The sequence below is a fragment of the Pollachius pollachius genome, assembly GCF_949987615.1.
Source record: "Pollachius pollachius genome assembly, chromosome: 19".
In the NCBI taxonomy this organism is placed as follows: domain Eukaryota; kingdom Metazoa; phylum Chordata; class Actinopteri; order Gadiformes; family Gadidae; genus Pollachius; species Pollachius pollachius.
Window position 1 is genome coordinate 8,509,936 of NC_136952.1, and position 26,427 is coordinate 8,536,362.

General features: G+C 45.4%; 2 protein-coding genes across 2 annotated transcripts; one reads left to right on the forward strand and one right to left on the reverse strand.

Annotated features, from left to right (window-relative positions):
- Positions 1-1,662: 1,662 nt before the first annotated feature.
- Positions 1,663-17,870, forward strand: LOC307090577 (transmembrane protein 150A-like). The gene is made up of 8 exons (XM_079757302.1): positions 1,663-1,797; positions 2,288-2,380; positions 4,791-4,838; positions 6,114-6,200; positions 8,487-8,554; positions 11,386-11,513; positions 16,057-16,234; positions 16,941-17,870. The coding sequence occupies exons 2-8, from the start codon at positions 2,316-2,318 to the stop codon at positions 17,276-17,278; spliced, it is 912 nt and encodes a 303-aa protein (XP_079613428.1). The 5' UTR covers positions 1,663-1,797; positions 2,288-2,315; the 3' UTR covers positions 17,279-17,870.
- Positions 17,871-20,211: 2,341 nt separating this feature from the next.
- Positions 20,212-25,778, reverse strand: LOC307090237 (S-adenosylmethionine synthase-like; the record flags this gene model as incomplete). Its single annotated transcript, XM_079756812.1, has 8 exons — positions 20,212-20,349; positions 20,932-21,114; positions 22,285-22,503; positions 22,664-22,807; positions 23,400-23,512; positions 23,825-23,947; positions 24,338-24,415; positions 25,694-25,778. The coding sequence occupies 8 exons, from the start codon at positions 25,776-25,778 to the stop codon at positions 20,212-20,214; spliced, it is 1,083 nt and encodes a 360-aa protein (XP_079612938.1).
- Between the last annotated feature and the right edge of the window lie 649 nt (positions 25,779-26,427).

Here is a 26,427-nt window from a genome sequence, read left to right on the forward strand (position 1 = left end):
GGCTTTGATGTTTAAATGTCATAACTGAATGTTGTGATTTGCAAAAAAAATAAAAATAAAATACAAGACTAATGTTTTTGTGTCTTAGTTCTTCAATTAAGCTATAGTGTTCTTTGTTTCAGTGTCGTTGATCATCAGACAGCCATTGGAGATAATAATCAGTGTGAACCTGTTGTGAACCAGGTATCAACTGGGTTCAAACCCTGCTTTAGGCTGCTGAGGTCTTTGACCTGGCTTGGGAGTATTAACCGAGGGTTGAGGATGGTGTGTTGCGGACCTTGAGCACACCAGTAAGCCCGATCATGACACCTGACAAAAAAAAGACTACGATGACCTCAGTTGTAAGGCTTTTAGAGAGCGATGGATGCCTTGGGGATGCGTTCAATCCCAAAGTTCGGTCTGTCATTTGAACTTCATGAAGTAGTACAAATCTATGAACAACTAAAACATCATTATGTTTATTAAATGTATGGCTATTTTAAATTGGCTAGGACATAGAGGCAACAGAGCAGAAGAGCACCACCAAGGCCTAATGTAATAATACAATTAAAGCAACGAGGTCATGTGTCGCCACCATGCGGCAAAAGTATAATGAAGAACGGTTCAAGTTGCACGAGCCAACGCTACTTCCCAACTTGTGTAGCCGACGTGGCAGTGACGTCACCGCCACGTAACGGGAGCATAGTGGGAAAGCCGTCATTATTTTTCTCCCGCCAAACTGTACACTCCTAATTGATTGCAGCTGTGGTGGGGCCGCGAGAAGCTGGCGCGGGCCGCCCGAAGATGCACACGCGCTGCCACGTGAGAGCGTGGCAGCGCTCTCTCTCTCTCGCGCTATCCCTCTAGAGAGGAAACGAGATCGTTGAGGATAGACCAGAAAGAACCAGAACATTCACACACTGGACAATTGTTGGGAAACCCTTTTTCCAGGAATAAGATCAGTCAAGAACTAACGTAGCTTCCCCTCCACTCACTTTAAACTGATTTAAAATCAGTATAATCTACAACTGAAGTGATCAGGGACAATGTGTTTTGTTAGACTTCATCTCTTTCTTTCTTTGTCCCACACACGTACATGCACGCGCTATATTTTGTTACGTTTGAACGCATAAAATAAGCAATTCATTTTGGGTTAAAATTAACCTCATTCTCAAGGCGTTCTCATCCCACGACGGAACGCCTAGAAAAAGCTGTCCCAAATTAGCGTTATTGGTGAGAGGGAGAGAGAGGGCGTGAGTTAGAAGATGTATGTATGTAGAGAGAGTGACTACCGATTTAGGGATATCCCTTTCCGTCACATTTTCGGGATATTGCTTGGGCCAAATTCCCTCAATACTCCATAGATATTTTCCTTGTTTTATTGCTATTCTTTGTGTTCTTGTTCTTCAAGATCCACTGACTGTAAACTGGAGTACAGTGACCGGAAATTGCGTTGCGGTAGACCGGGATAACGCTTACAATTCAGGATCTTCTCAGCCAAACATAGTTTAGTGGGAGGAGCATATGGACTTCATTGCGGGATGTCCTCTCCGGGCATCTACGTCAAGAAGTCAAAACAAACTTGGTGGAAACACAGTTGAAGTGAACGGTATAGATGTATACATATCACCACTTTCAGTAAAATGGCTAAAGTAATAAGTTGACGTGGAGAAGATGAATGAGTTTCCGGCGCAGGGGAGAGAAGATGGACGTTTAGTGCCTTTTGGAAACTTTTTCTTGGGTTTGGGGTAGCTGAGATGAAGCGCAGTGCTTAAGCACAGCTTTTTTTCCCTTTTTTTTTTTTTTTACCAGCAAAAGGTAGGATGAAACATTTAGCGGAACGTATTTCTAACATAATTTAGGTAATAACGTTTTTCGTGTCTACGTCATTGAAGAAAGTGTTTTTTTTCTAACCCTAACGGCAGCATGTTTCTCTATGCTCTTTTCTGTTTAAAAGATGAATAAGTCCCATATGAATAAGCTTATACGCCAAATGAAACACCTAATGAAATAAACTGTGTTTATTAAATCGTATTAAGTAGTTATTTGGTTATGTGTTACATGTAGGCTATTGCACTTACATAGTAATGGGGACTTGATGTGCCTTTTGACATTTTACACCAGTCCACCCCTATTCGTGGAAATAGTTATCCAATGGATATTATGAGTCATTCCAAAGTAGTGAAAAAGTAGACTCATAACAAGTCGGCCTAATTCTCATGGTTATGTAGGCTCGTCTGTGGCTGTCATGTATGCTTATACAAATTCAGGAAAAGTAAAGGTAATTGCTTGCAATGCTTGTTTTCAGTGGCCCGGGTTGACTGAAATAATTGAACATGTCACTGTGGATCATTCTTCCCATCAGTCTACCAGTCTTCATCCTCACAGGGATATGGATTGTGTAAGTATTAAGAATTAATTAAAACTTCATAACCTCAAACATTTGTTTTTGTTATCTTTGTTTTAGTTATCAATCTTGCTTTGATGAATCTATATCCATTGCACTGCCAGTCATACATGCGATCAAATCGTATTGATGATCATTCTATGCTGACAATTCCACAGCTGTCAGCTCCAAACCCCTTTATTGCTCTTCATTGAACCTCATCCGTGTTTTGTAGTCAGAGTTAAACTACATGCCCAAAGGGAGGAATGTAATGGAATGCTGGTCTCTCAGAGGTTGTGTGGAGGAGTCAGAACCCTGAAGCCTAGCCCGTAGTATTATGTGTGACCTTTCGTCCATTTATTTCTGTCCGCCTATCTCGAACCCATGGCTATTCACATCTGTGAACTGAAATACAGAATACAAAAAATTGCTTTGCAATGCTTTGATGTAAATTGAGCGTCTGTCAGTTTAAGCTCTTGTTCAAACAGGTGGTAGGACCTATGGGTGTCACTTAGGGATAGCCATTAGGAGTAACATTTGTATAGCAACTAAAACACAAGGTCCGTTCATGCACTGGAGTAGGTCACCAATATATGACACTAGCCCCCTTATTTACCCAAACCTGCTTATACTTTGTTTAAAGAGGGTATGAAGAACATTATAACCATATAGTCCACAATAAGTGATAAGGTAAGTGTAAGGTGATTTGTTATTTGTGCAGTAATAAGTTATGTGCAGTGGTACAGTAATACATCTGATTTGATAGTGTGAATGAAGAGGAGCTTGAAGCCCCAGGCCTAGAGAGAGATTGCTAAGGTACCGCTTCTTGTGTTCATTCCATTTACTGTTTAAAATCGTTTTCAACGTCAGCAGTTGATCATTGGTTTGAAACAATCAAAACATTTACAATTAGTATATAATATACCTATGCTTCTTTTATCAAACTAAATGTAACAATCACTGAAAATATACTTACGCGATGAAGTTGTGCAAGTTTCACTACTTGACTAGTACTTGAAATACTAGTATTACTATTTATAGTACAAATGCCTACTCCTCATTTAATGGCTATATGGGAAACCGTTAACTCTATGCAGAAATTGTACTATCCACAATCCCCTGAATTGTTACTGTTCGCTCCCTTGTCTGACTGTCGTTCTCCCCTCGCATGTTGTTTTCTCTCACTCTCTACCTTTTTCTATTCCCCTCTTTCTCTCTCTCTCTCTCTCTCTCTCTCTCTCTCTCTCTCTCTCTCACTCTCTCTCTCTCTCTCCCCCCGTCTAAGGCTGTCTCTGTTTCCTTTACCTTCTTTCCTTAAGTTCCACCAGTGTGCTAAGCTTCATAATGGCTTTGATCACCAGGAAGCGTCTGGAGTGTTGAGACAGTGGGCACTATAATTTCTCACACTGGCTCACTAAAGTGTTGGCTGTCCGAGACAATTGGTGATAATAGCCTGTCTAGTCCTGGCCTGCCCTTACCCTTTCCGCTGGTTTGATTCAGACCTGCTCTTTACATTAATTAGAACCGGTCTTTGCTAAGAAACATTATACCAGTCAATGCCATCGTCAAGGCACCCCAAATTCATTTTTAAGGAAAAATAGAAAAACAGCCAAAGATAGGCGATAGATTTGCAGTTTGTTATGTGAAGAACTGCGTTACAATTAAGTAACCTTCTATCCTACATGTAGATCGTCTTGAGGGACAATGCTTCAGTTATTAACCAAATATCTGTAGTTTTGAAGAAACTATTGGATATCTCAGGTCACATGACAGAGAATGGTTCTACAAAACATCATCACACAATGATCAATGTGTTCTTTTCAAAATTATGTATAAACGTGTTTTCCTGGACTTTGTGTCATTGCTGGACATGAGGGCCAACATCTTTAATCCACTGTTCACTTGGTGGGAGGCTGACCCACTGAGACAGAACGTGGCCTTTCACCCATATTCAACAGTCTCTCGCTCACTTTGACATACACCGGCTCTCCAGCTCAATGCTTTTTTAATATTAATGAGGCAAACTCGTTGTATCATTAGCCAACCTCGAAATTGTAGGCACCTCTTAGTGGACGACCTAAAAAGGGAAGAGGAAGATTTGTTCTCTTCATTTAATAGCAGAAGTTAAAACAAGATGGCTATCTGATAATCTTTCATGACAAGTAACAACTGATAATTTCTTCAATTAATTGCCTTACGTCTTTTATCTTTTATAATGGAAACCCCTGCTCCACCAACGTAGTCCGAAAAAGTGTTTTTGTTGAAAATGTACAGATGTGTTGATGCAAACACGCCATTCTCGGTTGTGAATGTGAATGTGTTATGTATTGACTTTTGTGTGTGTATGTATTGACTTTTCTTTAAGGTTTGTGATCAACATACATCCATTTTCTTGGACTTACGATTCTTTATCTCCTCCCTACAGATACGCTATGGCCCTGTACAACCAGCATGTCTGCCCTTTGAATAACTGGTAAGGCACCCAACTCCCCCAACACTTTGGGGGAGCACTTTGCTTTGGCCATTAATAATGTGGTGTTCTTGCTTTAAGGGAGGTAAAAAATGGCTAACACCTGCTTCTTTGGAGAAACTTGTTTTAGTTTCATAAGAGAAGTAACAAAATTGCAGTCCTACAGTCCCTCACTAGCGCTGACTTTAAGAGAGTCCTCACTATGTCTGGCGTAAACAAGTGTAAACCGCAAGACATTGACGTTCCCAGCATACTTGGTACTTGGTGTAATAAGTATGCCCAGAAGTCTTTTTAAATGTTCCACACCGGGAGCAGTTACCTGCTGAAATCAGCAGTGAAGCTGTACGTCAATTCCAACTGCCAACAGTCTTAACCAGACTCTCACTGCCTATGTGTGTTAGATCAAACAATATTCATACAATGTCTAAGTGAAATCTAGCATAAAGAAACTAGCATACTCAATATTAATGAATGCATTATACACGTCATTCCTTACTGCAACATGAAAAACACCACCGACACAACTTTAGTGTTCATCTGCTCTTGATTCGGGTAAAGGTGTTTACGGCTAGGCTCATTGCATAATACGAGGGAATAGTTAGTCTTTTCTCCACCAAGATCCACAGAGCCTCTTGCTGCATACTCCTAGTGCAGGGTTACAGTCTTAACTTAAACATGTGAAATCAGCAGGAGTAAAGGGTACAGATGGTGTTTAGTATGTGTACATATATCCAGAAAAAGAGAGTAGAAAAAAAGAGATAGTAGTCCGCAAAACTGCAAACAAGAAAGTTAATTTTTAACTTCAGCCTTTCTGTATGTTGAAGGTGAGAAACCTGACTGCTATGCAGAGGACAACCCTCTAGTCTTTAGTGAAACACATATTATTGACATGATACATTCTTGCAGATGCTTCGGTGGTATGCGCAGAGTAAACAGAGTTCAAATCGCCTGCTAATCCAATTCACACGTCACATACCCAGAAGAAAAACAAAGACACAGATTTGATATCTAAAATCAAGTCAACTGAATTTCAATGCAAGGTTAATTCTTTACACTCATCTGCATCAAATTCTGAGGGTGCAGTTCATGCTTCTGACACATTAACCACCTTTCTAAACAAGCCTGTGAAACCATGCACGGTTGCTCTGTGCCAGTCAAAACCTTCCTCGGCCTAGGGACAAACAAACACCGAACTCTTTAGCACGTGCAGAGTGCAGGAACACAATGATTTATATGGTTATGCTAATCTGTACTTGGTCCTTCTCTGTTCGCTCCCAGGCTGTACAATGATTCATGTGAGGAGCTGCTTCCACTACAGAGAGGTCCTGTGCTCTGCTGTACTCTGGAGAATCTACCCCTCATCAGGTTTGTGTTGGACCCAGTGTTTCTCATTAGATGTTACAGGAATACTGGAAGTAGCATTTCAACAGGCTCATGTGCATCATCGCATCAACACAATGTCAAGTCAGCGCATTGTTGTTCTTTGTTCTAACCATTCTCTTACGTCAGAATCATGAATGATAATACATTTGTAACATGTTCACACGTACTGAATGTGCAGATAATCGGGAAATACTGAAGTATTGACTTTGTATCTTAAACAGACTACAGCCTCACAGGGTTGATTGCTCCACTTTTACTGTATTCCATCCAAGAGTGTTTTTGTCTATGTATTTTCATTCATGATGAGTTATTTGTTTGTTCATGATATCTATTCCTCCCTGCTATTGACACTTACAGCATGGCTACATAGTGGGACAGGTCAGCATTTCTTGGCACATATTTTAAGTGAGGTGAGAGAGCAAATTTTGCGGAGAGTGGATATCTGAAAATGTTGTTATATGTGTAGAAACGCATCTATTTAAAGCACACGTCACAAAAACAACAACACAACCAAATCCTATTTCCAGAATAGCATTTGATGTTATATTCCTGTAGCCCCGAATGCTATCCATGACTTAGCTCACCTCACACACGGTATGTGGCACTAAAACCAGCTTTGAACCAGGGTTAATCACTACCTGCTAAAACGGTCTGGGCGCAGGGCTGTTGTCAGTGCGGCTGGGGCTCCAGCAGATAAGCCTGCACTTGTCTGAGCCCCAGCTCCTTGACACTGGTGTCAGTGGGGGTCGCAGACCCCTGTACCCAGACAGGAAGACAGCCTTTGTTTTGCTCAGAGGATCCTCTCGGAAACTTCCGCACACTGAGATGCAATGTAAACAAGGCGTGCGACCCCCCTACACATACACACACACACACATACGCCATACACACACACATACGCCATACACACACACATACACACACACGCACACACACACACACGCGCACACACACACACACACACACACACACACACAAACACACAAAAACACACACCTACACACCTACATGTACACACAAACCTACAGACCTACATACACACACACACACACACACACTCACACGCAAACACACCTACACACAGACACACACACACACACACACACACACACACACACACACACATACAGACCTACACACACACGTTTGTTTTCTATATTTTATTGTATTTCTTTATACATAATGTATTCATTAATTAAATTTGATATATTCTTGTAATTTTATTTGGGTGCTTTTATGATTATTTTGGAATTCATTTACAGATCCACTGCTGTATGCTGCATTTGGCCCAAAGCAATTTTAAATCTTGAATAATCCTTGGCTCTGTTTCTAGTAGCAGGTTAGGATATGTTTGGCTTAAATCCAAACTCTGACCCAAGCAAGCGCTTTCCTGGATTGTCTGGATTTTCGGTTTCAGCCTTGGGAAACCAGTTCATGCAATCTTGGATAGGGTGAACCTGGAGCATGTGCGTTAATGGCAGGCTTCAAAATAAATTATCAAACTCATGCTGAAGAGGTAATTGATAAGGGAATTCCCTGGATCTCATTGCTATGTGCGAGGTTTGCAGCAGCCTAGGGTTACAGCAGGAGCCCTTCCCTGGATTGTTAAGTATAGAAACAGAGACGTATAGAAATCGCCTTATTAGGTTATGTTGTTCTGTATGGTTCTGCTCACGTTCTGTACACGTGACGCAGAACCTTAAATGCAAGCATTGGGGCAAAGACTCACGGTGTAGAGAACCACAGTGGCTATTGAGCGCAGAAGTATAATTCAGCCTTGACTTTGCCATACTGTAAGACTGAGCAAGACCCCCCCACACACACACACACAAACACACACACACACACACACACACACATATACACACACACACACACAGCATTACAGGCTAGTCAAATAACTGCCTATTGTCCGTGTTCAAGCTCTGTCGTAAAATGCTCGTCCTGGCCCCTGTCTCCCTCTGAGGCCCGTCTCTCTGAGGCCCGTCTCTCTGTGGCCGTACATAATGCCGGGTCTTTGCCAACTGCTGCCACCTATTTAGCTTAGTTCCCTCTCTCTGTGTCCCGGGGCAACCTGGAGTAACGCAACAATGTACTCAGGGAGGAACGCGACCACAGGCCAAATTATTTCATGGCGGGATAGGAGGGAGGGGAGGAGGGAGGGAGGGAGGGAGGGAGGGAGGGAGGGTTTGTGCCACTGAGCTACTTGGAAACTCCATATTCACTTCTATTCCCCCCCCCCCCTGTTTCTCTCTCTTTCTTTCACAGTAAGAGCGGGACCCTGCCTCCTGAGAGCTGCCTCTTCAGTCTCATATGCAGCACAGGGTCTTTCATGGGTATGTAGCTCCTCCGTGAAAACACTCTTACACAAACTACCTGTGCTACGTAACGTTTACACAGACGCGGTCAAACGTACACTTCACACAAACCCAGAACGCACACCGTTCTCTCCCGTCACTTCACCGTGACCGCAGAGGAGAAGGAGGAATTTAAAGTGCAGCGCCGCCACACACGCCAGAGTGCGTTTTTTGCGTTCACACGGAGGTACCGAAGACACACGGCGCCTATAAACATTGTTCCTATATCAATGGGGCTCTTTATGCACCGAAGACCCCGGCCGTGTTGTTCCAGCTGTGGGCTGTGGTGACTGCAGCCAGCACTCTGTGCTCTGCAGGCTCTGCTGCTGCTACCACTCGCCCCTCCTCTCCTCTCCTCTCCTCTCTCCTCCTCTCTCCTCTCTGCCCCAGCTGCCCCCCACCACCACAGGAAAAAAAAGGGCTACTCGGAAATGCCACTGCCCCGAAAAGGTACTTTTTAACCCGTGCCCTGCTGGGGTGCCCTGCCCCCCCCCAAGGGCAGCAGGCTTCTGACAGCAAGCACGGAGGCTTTGGAGTTCCACTGTCTCTGTGGACAGTTTGGGCCGTTCCAGCGCAACTGGGTTTCAACATTGGTCTATTTCGGGTGGTTTACTCATGGGTCATTGGCCGCAGGGCCGCGTTTTTTTTTTTTTATAATTGCTTTGGGAGTTTACATTCTGAGAGTTTCACCATATGGTTTATTATGGTCGTCCTTCGAATGCCACTTGGAAATTGCCTTGGGAACGCAATGGGATTAGTGCATGTGAAGATATTTTGGGCAATTTTATGAAGATCCACACAGTCAATTGTAAGTTTGATAATTTGAACTGAGGTGGGTGAGGCACTTTCCTTCTCTGCTCTGACCAGTAGTGAGTCAGAGCAAGTTGCCATTAAAGAAACATTAAGTCAGTTCCTCCCATCTCCCAAACGCTGACGTGAAAGTCCACATCCAAGGGACAAACACAACACAAGAAATCCCTCAGGAGGTGGTGGAAGTTTCCACAAAGTTAGTTAGTCCTCGTGGACTTAGATGGTGGCAATTCTTTTTATATGACTTGGCACACAAGCAAAAACATTCAGCCAGTACTGAGGGCCGACTGATCGGTCCGGCCAAGTCACACCTGTTTCCTATAGAGTGTTCTCTGAAAACCTGAGCATTTCATGAGGTTATTAACCTGACTATCCTGCTAGACTGCTGCTGTTTTCTCCAAACCGTTCATCCTACATACCTATTATGCATAACTCTGTTCTGAGTGCGAGACTGCTGGTAATAGTTCTGTTCGCCGGCGGCTTTGATTCTCATAACGTTGAGCAGATGATTTTATCCAAGCGTGCGGCCGACACATTGGCATCCTGTAAGGCATTAGTCACTCTTCCTAGGAATGCCATACCTCAAAACCTCCAAGATATATGTTTTGAAAGGAGGTTTCAAACCAAAGCAATCAGGCAGACACATGTAGCTTAATTCTAATAACGTTATTATTCAGCCAAAGGTCAAGGGTCATTAAAAGGGTTACTACAAGTGTGAAAAGGTGAGGTAAAAGGTCACGATTACTCAACCTATTGGCTCGCTATGAAAACGCACTTCGCCAAGGACATTCTTCTGTTGTTGTATATTTAGGTTTGACGCACACATGGCCCCCCTTGTTCTTATGATCCCACCCCTGTAAAAGGAGGGCTTGATTAATGGCGATCCTAACGAGAGAGTTTACTTCGAAGTGTTCCTCTGTATCGGGAAGTGAAGAAAAACAATCGGAAGAACCACAACGCCCGCGGACTACAAAGTAACGCAACGTGGGAGCTCTGTCGGTGTGTTGCAACCCAGAGCTCCAGGGCTAGCAAAAGTTAAAAATAGTTTTAATACTCTTTCGTTTTTTCACCGACTAACTAGAACCTCTGTTGAACTGATGCTCAAAACGGATGACGGTGTGGTTTTGTACACAGACAACATAGGGAGATAAACACCGCTTCTCGCTCGTCAGCAGAGTGATGAAGCCCAGATGTGCGAAGGTGTGTGTTTATGCCGAGGCTGACACTCCTGGCCCCAGCCTCTGCTCTATAAATCGGACTGCTCGTTGAAACATGTCGCACACTGGTGCAGGTTCTGTCAATGCGTCTCTGCCGAGCATATCATCGCATTGTGAGATATTTTATTATAGAGGTGGGCTTTTGGATAGAAAGTGAAACATGAATAGAATGATTGTCTATATTTTACTTGCTATTGGTTAATGTCTGTTATATGCTCAGCCCCACTGGCAGACTAGCATTAGTGTTGCAGTATTCATCACATGTACATTCATACTATATTTCAAAATATAATATCAGGGTGACATCTAAACATCTAAAAAATGGTCACCCTCTCAACCACCAGCTCTTGAGTCTGATTCATGCTGTCATGTACGCTGCTGTTATTTCTATTGAAAAATGTGAGAGACTATGCTTTGTATGTCTACCTCCACACCACATATATATATGTATATAAGTATATAATTATGTGTATGTATGTGCCATTAGATGGACTCTTTCATCCACAGTGCCACAAGCCAGAAGCACACGGCACGTGAGCGCCATGTTTATATTTTAAGGGATCAAAACACACGGGAATATAACATGGCTGCATTCCCCCTCCACATGTATACATCCGAGTCTATTTCAGACACAACAATTCCAAAAAACGGTACAAGGTGTCTGTCCCGCTGACACGGCCGTGTGCTTTGCTCTCCACAACGCCTGCTTGAACATATGCTTAGCGTGCCCCTGCCAATCCGGGCCGCTGCGCTGAGCCTCTGTGCGTCGGTGTGTCCCTGCAGTGATGATGATTGGCCTGCTGCGCTACGCCCAGGTCATCGAGCGTCACCAGAACTGCGTGCTGAACACGGCCGGCCTCTGCACCTGCTGGGTGTGCGCCGCCGGCCTCCTCACCGCGGGGAACTTCCAGGTGAGCAACGCAACGGGGTTGGATGTAATGGAAATAGAGTTGTTGATGGGGGGGCTGGGGGTGTAATGGACATAGAGGTGGCGATTGACCCATGGATGCAACAGGAGCTGGTAAAGTCACGGTAACAAGACTTCTCCACAATCCCTTCTGCTATTAATGTGTTGGTACCTAGTGATACAGCGCAGATACCTGGGTTATCTACCCAGGTTGGATTACACACACAGATGTTGAGCAGACATATTTTCTGTATACACACGCCAGGTGAAGACCTAGCATAGTCAAAACCAAGTGTTATTTAGAGACGTATAAACAATGTATCTTGTGCAGTGTGCATGTCAGAAAGAGAGAAAGAGAACGGCTGGAAAGGAGGCTAATCGATCAACGTTCTGGCCCATTGGTTCACCCCATTTCGTAGCGCTATAACATGTGTGTGTGTGTGTGTGTGTGCTGATTCTGAGGACCCTGCAGAACCATCGTCGCCGAACAGACTGTTGGTGACTTGATTCTGCAGACCAAAACAAGCAGCTCTATTACCAGCATTGTTATGCAGGAGCCAAACCATATTCATTGACAACAATCGATGGCTATCTATCCCTGTGTGGTTTTCACTACTTCCAGCTATTGTAAATCACAATGGCGCTGTGTAGGTGGTCGTTTGATCTCCATCCACAAGTCCACTGTTACCCCAGGTGTGGACTCAGAGCAGAAAGGGTGGTGCTGTTTAAAGTGTGTGTGTGTGTGTGTGTGTGTGTGTGTGTGTGTGTGTGTGTGTGTGTGCGTGTGTGTGTGTGTGTGTGTGTGTGTGTGCGCATGAGCGCATGTGTGAATATGTGTGTCTGTGTGTGTGTGTGTGTGTGTGTGCGCATGAGCGCATGTGTGAATATGTGTGTCTGTGTGTGTTTGTGTGTGTGGTCTGGATATGCTCAGTGTCATTAAATAACACACACACACACATACAGACACACACGTACACCCAGACGCACAAACTCCCGCATGCGCTCATGCACAAACACCGTCCCCCGTCCCTGCTCTTTGTAGACCTTCCAACCTAATTCCTCTGACTGTTCTGTTTGGCAACACTCAAGCTTCTTCCTGGTCTCACAACATGGCTCTCTGCTTCTCCCTGGACCTTTATGTCGCTCGCACTCAGTGGCCTCTGGCGAGTTCACTTTGAGGACAGGTTCTCTTGTCCTTAACGCTCTCTCTTTGTCTCTCTCTGTCTCTCCCTCGCTCTCTTACTGACTTTCTCCCTCTCTTACTATGTCTGTCTCTCTCTCTCTGTCTGTCTCTTGTGTCTAGTGGTTCCGTCTGGCTAAGACCGAGCTAACAGACAGCACTGTAGCTCACGGTGATGGATGGGGCGCGGCCTCAATCCAGCCCCCTTGTTTCCTGTCATGCGCTGTCAGGCAGCTATGTTCTGTGTCTGTTTCCTTCCAGTCGCCTGGAGTCAAAACATCTGCATATAACATCCTATACCACAGCCTATGCACACAAACCCATAATTAGTTTTTATTTGTAAATTGAATGGTTGCTGTTTTGAGCTAGGAGTTGTATATTTTAGTTGTGTTTATAGCAGAAGAAAACAATGGCCTTCTGCCAGGAAAGCATTTTGGTACAGCAGCTGAAACAAACAAATGTATTTGATGGTTTAATATATGTGCTTGTGTGTGTGTGTGTGTGTGTGTGTGTGTTTGTTTGAGAGTGTATAGGTGTATGTATAAGTGTGTGATTCTTGCATGCAAATCCAAAATGACATGGAGTCCAGGGTGGGCCATACATGTACTCGCCACATGCCAGCACACGCATGTGTGTGAATACAGTGTAGTACTGTGTAGACATATAGCATGTCAAAGGCCTCTCTTGTCCTTCTCGTTCTCTTTGTGCCATGTGCTGCCTTACATTCCTTCAGGTTTTTGTCTGCACATGTTGGAAGACCGTATAGAAAAGGGGAATGTGCGTGTGTATGCATGTGTGTTTGGTTGATTGAGGTTAATTATCTACATTCATATATGCGTACATATATGAGTACACATTTTTGCGTGTGTGTGTGCGGTGTGTGTGTCGGTGTGTGTTTGTGTGTGTGTGTGTGTGTGTCTGTTTGTTTGATTGAATGTCTGTAAGAATATGTTTGATTGGGTGTACGTGTGTGGGTGTGCATGTGTTTCCGTGGTTGTGTGTATGTACGAGAGTGTGTATGTGTGCATGCATGCATGGCTTTATTTTTATAATATACCCTAATTTTACCAAGCAGTATATGTTTATTGCATTGCAATACTTACTTTAAATGCATGAATTGTTTGAATTGTTAATGTCTAGACTGGTGGAGGTATTTATGGGTGGTGCAGGTGGGTGGGGTCACCTCTGCATTGTGGCTTCTGATTGGTCAACAGAGACCCTCCGCCCTGGCTTTGGCAATGAAGGAAGTGGCACCTCCTTTGGTCCTTCCTCTCCAGCATAAGTCCAATGTTTACCTGCTGCTAAACATTGGAGGGATTCTTGGCCCTCACAATACATACATACATACATACACAGACAAGCACACACCCAGACAAACACACCCAAGCATACATACACCCAAGCACAGACACACATTCACCTACACACACAAAAACACACACCTACATCTACCCACACACACACACGCATACATATTCACCTGCATCTACACACACACACACACACACACACACACACACACACACACACACACACACACATGTTGTTTTACAGCTGTTTACCCCTGAATTGGAAGCAGCTTCCTGCAGGAGGGTTGTGATGGAGTCATACGCAGGATGTTTTGATAAACATCCACGTGAAGAAAATGGTTGTTAAGTCAACTGGAATTACTGCAAATAGAAGTGTGTTTAGGAGTGCCACGTGTTGCTGTGATTATCGAGCCTCGAGCTCTGAATGAGCGAATGACTCCATTTCTCTCTATTGGTTAAACACTTCCTCAGGAAAAGGATTGTAACTCCAAAACCTGCACCTAAAATGTGGGAACACGTTAACAAAAGTGTTCCCTCTAATTCTTGCAAAAACCTGAGCCCTGTTAAAGTAGAAGGTTAAGACATGTTTAAGCTCACACCAGAACTCTGGCTCCAGCGAGTGCTTTCTTGGAATGTCCGGATTTTTCGAAAAACAGCTTATTTCAACCTGGAGGAACGAGTTCACATAATCTTGGAGAGGGTGTTCATGAAAAACCCGTGTTCATGACAGGCTTCAAAAGCAAAATCGATCAGGTAACTCCCTAAGCCATTGCTATGTACCAGGTTTGCTTCAGCTTAGGCTCACAGCATCAGTCAACATGGTTACTGAACTGAGATTAGTCTCAGTTTGGTGCTTTCTCTGAATTCTTACTTTCCAGGTTAGCATGTCCGGTTAATAAGCCTGGCTGCTTTCCCATTAGCACGTCAAACAATATATAAATAAATAAATATGTCTTGATGTTAATTGGTAGTGAATACACGATTCCCTATTTTCTCTCACATTTACTAATGATCAAATGAAACAAGATTAGATTGTGGTCATCTGGTCCCTCCTGCAACCCCCTTATGGCTCCCGAACCACATTTAGAAAACCAGTGCCCTAGACATCGATGCATGCAAACTCTCCCCCTTATTAGACAGCGTTGTTAAACAGTCTATTGTGATTAACTTATTTACTTCTTCATTTTTGTCAATTTATTTATTTATTTATTTATTAAGTAGCCGTGTAATAAGAGGGATAATGAACAGTGGGCCGGTCGTTATCGCTAAATAAACCCTGTCCAGCTTACTTAGACCTCATATGCAAGCAAACTCAGATAAATTAGTTAACACACAGCGGTGTGACGATATATAAACCGACTGCTTGGATGGATTGACTCTACCTGATGCATGAGAAGATTAGATAAACCAAGCTTTTTTCTTTGTTCTATTAGGGAGCTGTAATCATGCAGAGAGGGGGCACCTTGACTTTGTACCTAAAATCAATCATCAAGTGTTCATCTGTTGTTGTCGTATTGTATTTTTGCGCAACGGTTAGTTCCCAGTGCAGGTCATATGGGGTCATGGTGACCGTTGTCACCTTGGCAACCACGGTGCCGCCTTTGCCCACTTTGGTGTTTTGGTCAAATGTCACACCGCAATTATATACTTCTGCAGTTGTAAAGAGAGAGAGAGAGAGGGAGAGAGAGAGAGAGAGAGAGAGAGAGAGAGAGAGAGAGACACTCCAACCCCGTACGTTTCAGGGAGGTTCAGCAGGGTAGAGATGCTGTGATTAGTCAGAAATAAGCTGTGAGTAGTAAATTGTCCCATACAGAGGAAGGGGCAGTCAACAGGAACAGACATTTTCACAGTGCATTAAAAGCACAAAAAATGCTAGAAGATATACTCAAATAATAGCTCTCAAATCTACATACAGCACCTTTAATATGCATTATGTGTTTGTTATTATTTCCGCAAACATGTGTAGATATATGAGTAGTAAAATTGGAGAAAAAAAATAATGTAATTATAAAATGTGTGTGTATGTGTGCGTCCCACCCTCTCTGTCCTATCTACAGCTGGACTATGCCAAGGTGCTGCACTATGTGGGGGCCGGGGTGGCTTTCACCTGCAGCATGGTGTTTGTGAGCCTCCAGACGGCTCTGACCTACCGCTTGGCTAAGACCCAGCACGAGTACCTCCTGGGACACATACGTCTGACCATGTCCCTCCTCACCTTCATGGCCCTGGTTCTCGGTATCCTTTAAGACACACGCTGCTCCGATACGGCACAGCTCTGTTTGTACGTGTGAGAATGGAGGATGAGAGTTTAAAGGTGGGGTGAACCCACGTTTTAAGCAGGAGAACTTCCGCTGACAGCGGACCCAAACAGAACTGTACAAGAGTGATTATGGGGTTGACCACCCTTTAAACTGAGGCCTCTGAAGCCCAGGTCTGCAACTGTGTTAAAGGGCGATATACAGTTGTTTCTTTTTGTTTACTGAGTGGCTCAGCCCCTTTTAATAGATAACATTATCTGGACAATGTCTGGCTGGGAGACCGTCAAGTGGCGCTGGGTCTCTAGCTCTGTGTACTATGATTCATCTACCCTCTGCCGGGCCACATAGAGCGATGCATTCTGTGTTTTGTTCTATTATTGTGTGTTTATCTTGGTGTAATTGTGTGTGTGTGTGTTCAAAGAGAGGGCTCTTTGTCTTTCTCTCTTTCAAACTCTCCTTTTCTCTCTGTCGCTCTGTCTTTCTCTCACTCTCTCTCTCTCCCTCTGTCTTTGAGTCTGTCTCACCCTGCCTTGCCTTTTCTCTCATTCTCTTATTTTTCCCTCTCTCTGTCTCTCTCTTGTCTCTGTGTGTGTGTCTCTCTCTCTCTCTCTCTCTCTCTCTCTCTCTCGTTCCCCCCCCCCACCACATGTCCCAGTCGTTCTCCTTCACCCAGTCCCTTGCAGGCGGGGGTTTCTTCTGCGTGGAGGCCAGCTTCGTGCTGCAGCACATCTCGGCCATCCTGGAGTGGGTGTTCTGCATGCTTGTCATGCTCTTCTACGGCACCTTCGCCTTCGAGTTCTCCGCCATGTCCGCCAACACCCTGGTGGTGCTGTCCCGGGGGGGCGGGGCCTCCTCCTCCCGCTTCCCCGACCCCGTCCACCACCACAAGATGGAGGCGTCGCCGGCCGGCTGCTACCCGCCCGACAGCCTGGCCATGCTGTACTCGGAGTGCGGCGGCGGGGACATGACGTCGCAGCACGTCGCGCAGAAGCTGTCCGGTGGGGGCGCTGGGGGGGATTGACAGACAGACGGGGTGTGTGTGCTTGCGTTCGTGCGTGCGTGCGTGCGTGCGTGCGTGCGTGCGTGCGTGTGTGTGTGTGTGTGTGTGCGTGTGTGTGTGTGTGTGTGTGTGTGGCGGAGGGGGGCGACGGGGAGGTTGAAGACAAGCCAACAGCTGTTTGACCGCAACGACCAAAGACTGTGAGAGAATCCGGCGGCGGCCGTCAAACTGTCCCACCGTGACCGCGGCACGTCGGCGACGCAGCACAGCGTTGCCGCCTCTCGTGTGTTTTTTACACACGGCGCGCGACCGTGTAGTGCCAGCGCGAGAAACGAGAGAGAGAGAAAAGTCTCGGCGTTCGCTTTGATGCCTGGTTATGTAACGATTCCTTTTTTATACATGGCCAACCCTCCTTCCCCCCTCCACCCCCGTTGCGCTCCATGCGATGCGGTTTCCTGAAACGTGCCTTAGATGTGTGTTCCTCGCTCGGCACAACGTCGCGGGGGGGCACTTTCGCCTGTTCGTTTGTTTAGTTTTTTTTCTCCTTCAGCGTTTGGTGTTTCAGACAACCAAGGCCAGCATTGTTTGCTCTCAGGAAAAATCTGTTACATCACCAGCGTTATACACTACATCGAGGTAGAACCGCTGGAAGAACCTCAAGACAATAGAGGGATTGTTTTTTTCTACCAAGTATTGTGTGCTGTTTGAAAAGCTGAATCCCTTTTTTCTTTTTTCTTTTTTTTAAAAGGGGCAGGATTGAGAGGGGGGGGCGGGGGGGGGGGGGATGTCGTTTACGGGATGCTCGACCAAAACTGAGTAGCGGCAGCTTCAATGCGCTTTGCGATGGACAGTCCACCGCGATCTGATGTAATCAGACAATGCTACCGCAGCCAAGCCTCGTCCTCCCAGACCTCCCAGTGGAAAAGCTATGACACGCTTGTGCGACCACACAGCCAATGCAAAAAGCCATGCAACTCGTAACACGGGGCAGGCCTTCAGGGGGCATCGCTGGAGGACTTGTCCTCACCCCACCGCCTGACCCGGGGTCGTTCTGTACTGGGAGCGGCGGTCTGGCCACCAGCTTCTCTGTGGAGCCAAAAAAAGGGACCAAAATAGAGTACAATTTGTGTGTTTTATGTTATCATTCCAAACTGCATTCCAAAGGAATATAGATATATAAATATATATATATATTTTACTGTTACCATAACTGCTTGAAATAAATAAAAACAAAGATCCCAAATGCTTTCTTTTTTTTCTTTCTGTTTTATTGTTCAAAAAGCCTATGTACACGATTTCTCAGGTCAGGTAATACGTTGGGATGGGAGTTATATAATGCATTCAGCATTCTGAGCCATGAGAGAGATGGAGAGAGCGCGAGAATGAGAGAATGATGACTGAGTTCATAATTGGGCTTATGGTAGCTGGAAGCAAGAGCACCCTGAAACTAGGAAGTGTTGTTTCCTCAAACATTCTCACAGTCTTCTCTTTCCAGGCTTTCTTTGGAAATCAATTAGGCTGTTAACACTTCTTGCCAAATATATTTTTACCACAAACAGACTTTAAGCAATTTGGGCATAAGTAGCATTAGACTGTGGAGGTGGTTCCTATTAAGAAAATACAAAGCTCTTAAGGATGAGGAAACATTTGTATTTAGAGCATATGTATCAGCATGTTAGATATGGAATATTTTTAATCCTTAGGGCTGTATAAACACTAGCTTTTAAATCCAATACCCTTAGAGCAAAGTTAAAATCATTTTTTTCAACCAAAAGATATTATTTGAAACAATGTCAAAATTAATCATCTTAAATCTTGTATTGTACATAGTATTGTTTTATATATTAAGACGTTACGATGCTTACTCTTCAACATATGGCTCTTCTAGCATAACATTTGGTCATTGGCTTAATACTGCAGGGCTTTTGCCACAGATTAGTCACACATAAAGTTGATACCTAAATGAGAAACTTTTTTATACATTATACAATGGCAAAGAACAATAACTAATCTACTAGAATGGCAGCTCTGATAACCATTCAGTAAAAATCTCGACCAATGAGTCATTGAGAACCCTCCCACTCCACTCCTTCTGTCCAATGAGTACGCTTTAATCCGGGATCGAAAACACAAACACCTTTCAGGGGAAAACTGCATGATGAACAGGTTCCACGTGGGCGGCTTGATGAGCACGTGGACAGCTACCTGGTTGGCCAGCCTGACACCCCATCGCACACACAGGCACACTTGAAGGCGTAAGTGCACGTGAATGCATACTCTCACAGACATACACACAGACACACGCACACACGCACAAACACAGTGCTCAGTAGTTGAGCTCCTTGGGAACCTCCCAGGGGAAGTCCTTCCGGCCGAAGTGGCCGTAGCAGGCGGTTCTCTGGTAGATAGGTCTCTTCAGGTCCAGGTCTCTGTTGATCCAAGAGCCCCCCCCACCCCTCCATCAATGTTTCACTCTTTCTCTGTTATTCGTACAGCTAATCACAGGGGACCCACTCAAAGCCTGATGCACTCCCAGTGGTTTGAGTGTTAGTAAAGCACTGACTGACCCATCTGAGCAAAATGCTAGCTCTGTTTAACTGGGTTGCCCCCCCACACACACACTTGATGGCTACCAGCTTGCTCACTGGCCAGCACCTCATCACCCAGGCCATAGCTTGCCATCTATTCCATTTGACTTTAAGTGTATTCTTGTATTACTGCCATTATGTATGTACTTCTAACCATCCCAGGAAGGAGGGATGCCCCACTCTGCGTTCTTTGTCATGGTTTCTTCCTTGAAAGTTATTTCATGTTTTCATTGGGGTCTAGGGTTGGGGTCATCAACATATGTCCGGGAAAGCCCTTTGAGGCTGTTACTGTGATTAAGGGCTATAGAAATACATTTAACTTGACTTGACTACGACTGCTTCTCCCGATCTGTCTCAACGTAGGCCTCACCTCACGATGATGCCAGGTCGGAGGTCAAAGTTTTGATTGACGATCTGTAGCAGTTGCTTCTCGTTCCTCTGGGAGGAGCCGTAAGTGAACAGCGATACGGACAAGGGATGGGCCACTCCGATGGCGTACGCTACCTGGGAACATGTGAGGGCCTACATCAGCCAAATGGTCTTCACATGACGTAATTATTCACATTAACGTATTTATATACATATAGATAATGATATATAAATATATTTATCTATTTAAAATTAGTTCAAATAGTTATTATGGTTACACTTTAATTAATCAAGAATTAACATTAGTTAATGCAGTCATAAATATTAACAATGTTAATTCACAGTTAACTAATGGTTAATGGTTCATCATTTAATGATGGCCATCACGTTAACTAAGGTAATGGTGTTCACATCGTTCATGCATTATTTAACCCTGACCCTAACTCTTGTGGCCCAAACATATCCTATGCATATGCTATATAATAATGTTTATAATTGGATTATTATCCTGATTGTAAAGTATTACTGTTATTATTTTAGTGTCTGTTTTAATTTGTTGATGTCTTTCTATACAGACAGGCCTCAAGAAGACGATGTTCTTTAGGTAACACTTGACTGCCGACTGACCTTCCAGCAAGTCATTTAAACACCCTGACCATCCTGCACCCGAACCACAGCGTAGATGTGGTGTACACGGCCCTGCAGGTGAAGCCTCACCTGCACCAGCACCCTGCGGCAGAGCTTGGCCTTCACCAGGGACATGGCCACCCAGCGGGCGGCGTAGGCCGCCGAGCGGTCCACCTTAGTGTAGTCCTTCCCCGAGAAGGCCCCGCCCCCGTGGGCCCCCCACCCACCGTAGGTGTCCACGATGATCTTCCTCCCGGTCACACCGGCGTCCCCCTGCCCGCCGGACAGACACACGGACACACGGACACACAGACACACAGACACACAGACAGCCACACAGACACACGGACACACAGACATACACACAGACAGACAGACACACAGACACACAGACACACAGACACACACACACAGACACACAGACAGACGCACAGACAGACACACAGACACACACACACAGACAGACAGACACCCAGACACACACACAGACAGACACACAGACACACACACACAGACACACATACAGACAGACAGACAGACACACAGACACACAGACACACAGACAGACACACAGACACACAGACACACAGAGGATGACGTGAGGATGGTGACACATGCAAACACGCAGATTTTTGGGTGCATACCTTTTTAATGAACTAAAATGATGCAAGAAGAAGAATAAGAAAGAGAAGTTATCCTACATGATCCACTTTCTTCATTTGTTTATGTGTGTAACTATGGCGACGCAATGCAAGATCATCATCATTGTAACATTGTTGTTTTTTAAGGGGGGGGGGGTTAGGACAAAATGGTATATTCACCAAAAACGGTTTCATTTCACAACAGCTTGCTCATGAACATTGATCGATTGTTCATAGATTTGCGGAGAAAAAGTACATTCGAAAACCACGATAAGAAAACTGATTCTTGATTCTCATGATTCACTAGTCTCTTCTTAAGAACGACCCTAGGTTTCATACCTTTCATAGCCACAGCTATGATGCTGTTTGTTCTCCCCCTGTGTCTGCCACACGCCCTGTCTGTCTCTGTGCTGTGCCTGCCACACCTCAACTGGTCACACCTGGCCTGCATCAGCTCATCAACTCCCCTTCAAATACACCTGGTTTCCCTGCAGTCGTCGCCAGGTCATACTGCGGACTTCAGTGGTAGACGTTCGTAAATGGCTCCAGTATTTACACTTCCCAGTCATTATTCTCCTGTTTAAACCTCGCGTCTCACCTTTGTTTCCTTTTGCCTATAGTTTTGTGGATCAACACCTCCAGCGTTCCTGCTTCACCCCCTCCAGCCTGAAGCTCCCCACTCTCCATCCTGCCCCCGGCCTCACCCCTGGTCTGCTCCAAATAAACCCGTTCATTACTCCAACTCCAGCCCTGTCTCTGTGCTCTGCTCTTGGGTCCAGCGGCTATCGAACCCTAACGGTACCTGCGGGCCGCCGATGACGAAGCGCCCGCTGGGCTGCAGGTGGTAGATGGTGTCCTCGTCCAGGTACTTGGCGGGGACCACGGCCTTGATGACCTTCTCCTTCAGCACCGCCTTCTGCTCCTCCAGCTCGATGACGTCGTCGTGCTGCACCGACACCACCACCGTGTGCACCCGCCGGGGGATCACCGCGCCGTTGTCCTGGTCGTAGTGCACCGTCACCTGGGGAGGACGGGCGGTGGAGGTGGAGGAGGAGACGGAGACGGAGGAGGAGACGGAGGAGGAGACGGAGGAGGACAATGAGCAAAGGGAAGGCAACTGCTGTCGGCCACAGTCGGTATCTTAACCTACAGCCCAGGTGAGGAGAGGGGGGCGTGCCTACCTGTGTCTTGGAGTCCGGGCGCAGCCAGGGCACCTCGCCGCTCCGCCTCAGCTCGGCCATCTTGGCGTTGAGACGGTGGGCCAGGACGATGGTGAGCGGCATGCACTCCTCCGTCTCGTCCGTGGCGTAGCCGAACATCAGACCCTGCCGGCCCCCGCCACACTCGGGGTTAGTCTCACAGTATTGCTTTAAAGGTGCTCTAGGTGAGATTGAAGAGCCGGTGTTTGAGTGTCACGTGTAAGAAATGGCACAGCCGTCGGCTGCTAGTGAGGGAAATGCACTGTGAGAATCTCCACTTTGTGTGGCCTGCTTCTGCCTCTGCAGGAGATAATTTAGATTTTTAGAAAGCTCCCAGGTCTTTTTCTGAACAATCAGGGCATTTCTTCTGGGATTGGTTAAGGGAAACCATCTCGCCTGTCAATCATGTGTGACGTAAAAAATCACATTGGAAGAGAGACTTGGGGGGGGAGAAGGGAGCAGAGAAGGAGGGGATTTCTTCATGACCATGACTACAGTAAAACATCGGCAGAAAAACAACACTGAAAATACTTACTGATCCTTGTGATCATTCTGCTTTGGATTACAGCACCTGACACATACCTAAATAGTCAATAGCACAATTGAACCCAGTAGCAAAAGTTACTGGGTTCAATACCCTGTGTCCGTCTTAGATTGCCGCTCTCCGCTGGAGTCCATGTTTGCTGTATTAGGTTGTACCAGTGTGAGTTAATAGTACCTGGTCCCCTGCTCCAATGTCGTCCTCCAGGCGGTCTACATGCACGCCCTGAGCAATGTCCGGGGACTGCTGCTCCAACGCCACCAGAACGTTACACGTCTTGTAGTCGAAGCCTGAGAGGGCAGGAAATACATCTTTATAGACGCTAGAATGATGGCGCCCATGGGTACACTGGAATGAAGGTTCATTTAAAACAAGGATTTGGATAGTGGTAATTATGTTTATAATAAAAGACATATTAAAATAATACAATGTCATTAAAATGCTGTTGACAATGGAACTAATAGATAATACAATACATTTGAGGGAACACAATCTATTTAAAAAGTACATTTCAAATGTAATTCTGAAATTTTATGAGCACGCACGCACGCACGCAAAAATAATCCATGGCTCGCTAGTCTGTGGCCCTCGTGTCTTGTTACCTTTGTCCGAGTTGTCGTATCCGATGTGTCGGATGGTATCTCGCACCACCTTCTGGTAGTCTACGCTGGTGCGGGACGTGATCTCTCCACAGAGCAGCACCATGCCAGTCTTGCACACCGTCTCTGTTTTCACCCACATACGCCCCAGATAATAACGACAGTCAATTCAACACAGGTATTCTGGAGCACAGTTGTATTGCTATAAATTTGGTGTAAAATCCATTTTGGATTCACATTTGATATGCTGCTAGGTTTTTCTTTTAGGCACTTTAGAAGATTTACTAGAAAAATACTTTTTATTATGTATAAGTTTTTCATTTTTATTAAGAACAAAAAGTCCCTGTCCCTAATGCGTAAACGCAATACTATTAATCATAGTACAATAAATATTTGGAATTGTGTACTGTGTAAAGGCCTTATATTTATTTAAATATTTATCCAACGTCTCCTAGCATTCCGTTAAAGCGAGAGCCTTGTCTCTGCTGCCCTCTACTGGTGGACATCCCGACTCACCGCAGGCCACCTTGGCATCTGGGTCCTGCTTCAGATGAGCGTCCAACACTGCGTCACTGATCTGGTCACATATCTTATCTAAAAAAACAGGAAATTTGTGTGTTTATATATCTTACAGCTCAATAGTTCAAATGTGTTTCACGAGGTGCTGTGTTTGGTAAAACAGTGCAGATATCAGAAGGGGTCGCTTGCATCCTCCTCCCTACTTTTACAGAACATATCAATGACCGCTTCTGAGTGGAGCTATGAAATATCATGTTTCCCAAGCTTCCACTACCACCTAACTCTACTACTCCTGGCTCCTACTGGAAGCTACAGTGCCTAAGAATAGCCGATTGGTTGGCAGGACAGACCATAGTTTGTATGTGGTCCGTGAGACGCAAAGTTATAAAATAGTATCTGTTATCAAAACCACACACATGAGGACTTTACTACCCACGTTGAAAATACCTATCTGCATGTAGCTATACCCCCCATCTAATGATTTTACTACAAAATTCTGTGAATTATTAACTGTGTGAGTCTTTGCATTTCTGCACGTGTATGGTTGTGTATGCATACGTTCATGAGTGTTAGTGGAAACGCCTTATCTGAGGTGTGTGTGTGTGTGTGTGTGTGTGTGTGTGTGTGTGTGTGTGTGTGTGTGTGTGTGTGTGTGTGTGTGTGTGTGTGTGTGTGTATCTGTTTGGCTACATTAGTAGTGCATGGAACAGTGCCTATGTGCATACATTTGACCAATGCAAAAATAGTCTTTGTTGCCCTTGTGGCGTAAGGCATGCAGCCACGAGGTGCTTCACAGATCAATTATGACCTATCAACCCTGCTGCTAAGGAATCCCTAGAGGCTGATGACTTTGTTTATGAACGCAAACACATAAAGCTGGATCGCATCCACTTTGTTGTTAACTTTTCTGGCTCCCCAAGGCAATTGTGGTTGTGTTTGTCTATAAAATGTGTCAGTCAATCAATGTTTACACCTGACACTCCACATAGCCTTTACAGCCCAACAACAGCAGTTCAATTATGGGCTACATCCCAAGCTACACAGTGATAGCTTGCCTTAGTAAGCAAGCCTAACCTAACCCTAACCTCCCATGCTCTCCTCTCCTGCATCCTCTCACCCCCATGCATAATCTGCTTTATGATGCCAAAACACACTTATTCACACCTCTTGCATAGCCCCAATTCTAGGATCCCCTCTCTGTTCAGCAGAGCAGCAGTATCCCAGCAGAATTCCAATTCACATTCCCCTCGTTGTGCAATTCTCCACCACCAAACCTCCTGCATTCCTCTGTGGGTGCCCCCCGGCTCACACTGGAGAGCGGCGACACCACCCCGAGGAGGGTCCCGTACTCACCGGGGTGCCCCTCTCCCACCGACTCGGACGTAAACATGAAGGACCCGTCGCCATCCTCGCACGGCTCTTCCAAAGTCCCATTCATCCCTGTTGCACTCAAAAAGTCTGTCCGCAACAACGAAGTCAGAAGCTCAGGCTGAGAGGTTTAAGGAAGGAATAAAGTGCAACCTTGTTGAGGGAGGGCTGGTCGTGGAAGCGCCAACTAGATACGGGATATCAAGGCAAGCGTGTAATCTCAAAAGTGTTGGGACCCGGTGCCCTTAAAACACTTTGGTATGGCACATTCTTAAACGCACACGCACACGCACACACATGCGTGCACATGCAGGGGGAGGGGAGCTCATGTGAACCAGTGGATTAGACCATTCAGAGGGGAAAATAGAGGGGAGGGGGTGCAGAACAGGGGGTGCAGGAGGGAGGGAGGCAGAGTGGGAGGGATTCAACCTTTTTCCTGGAGAAACTTTCTTTGGGCGGAAGGACAACTTGATCTGCATGTGCTCTGCACCGGTTGGAAGTCCTTCAGGTTGGATCCCCAACCACTCCTAGTCGAAAGATATTCCGCTGAGACCATGCAGAATGGAGTCACTCCCTTTTGCATGGTCTTTGTCTGCTTGTAGCTACAGTGGGCCCCTCTGTTTCCTGTTAGCGTGTCCGGTGCTATATACACAGATCCCTGCAAATCATGGATTCCTTCACTATCTTGCAATGAACTGTTGATAGGCAGTCCAATTGGG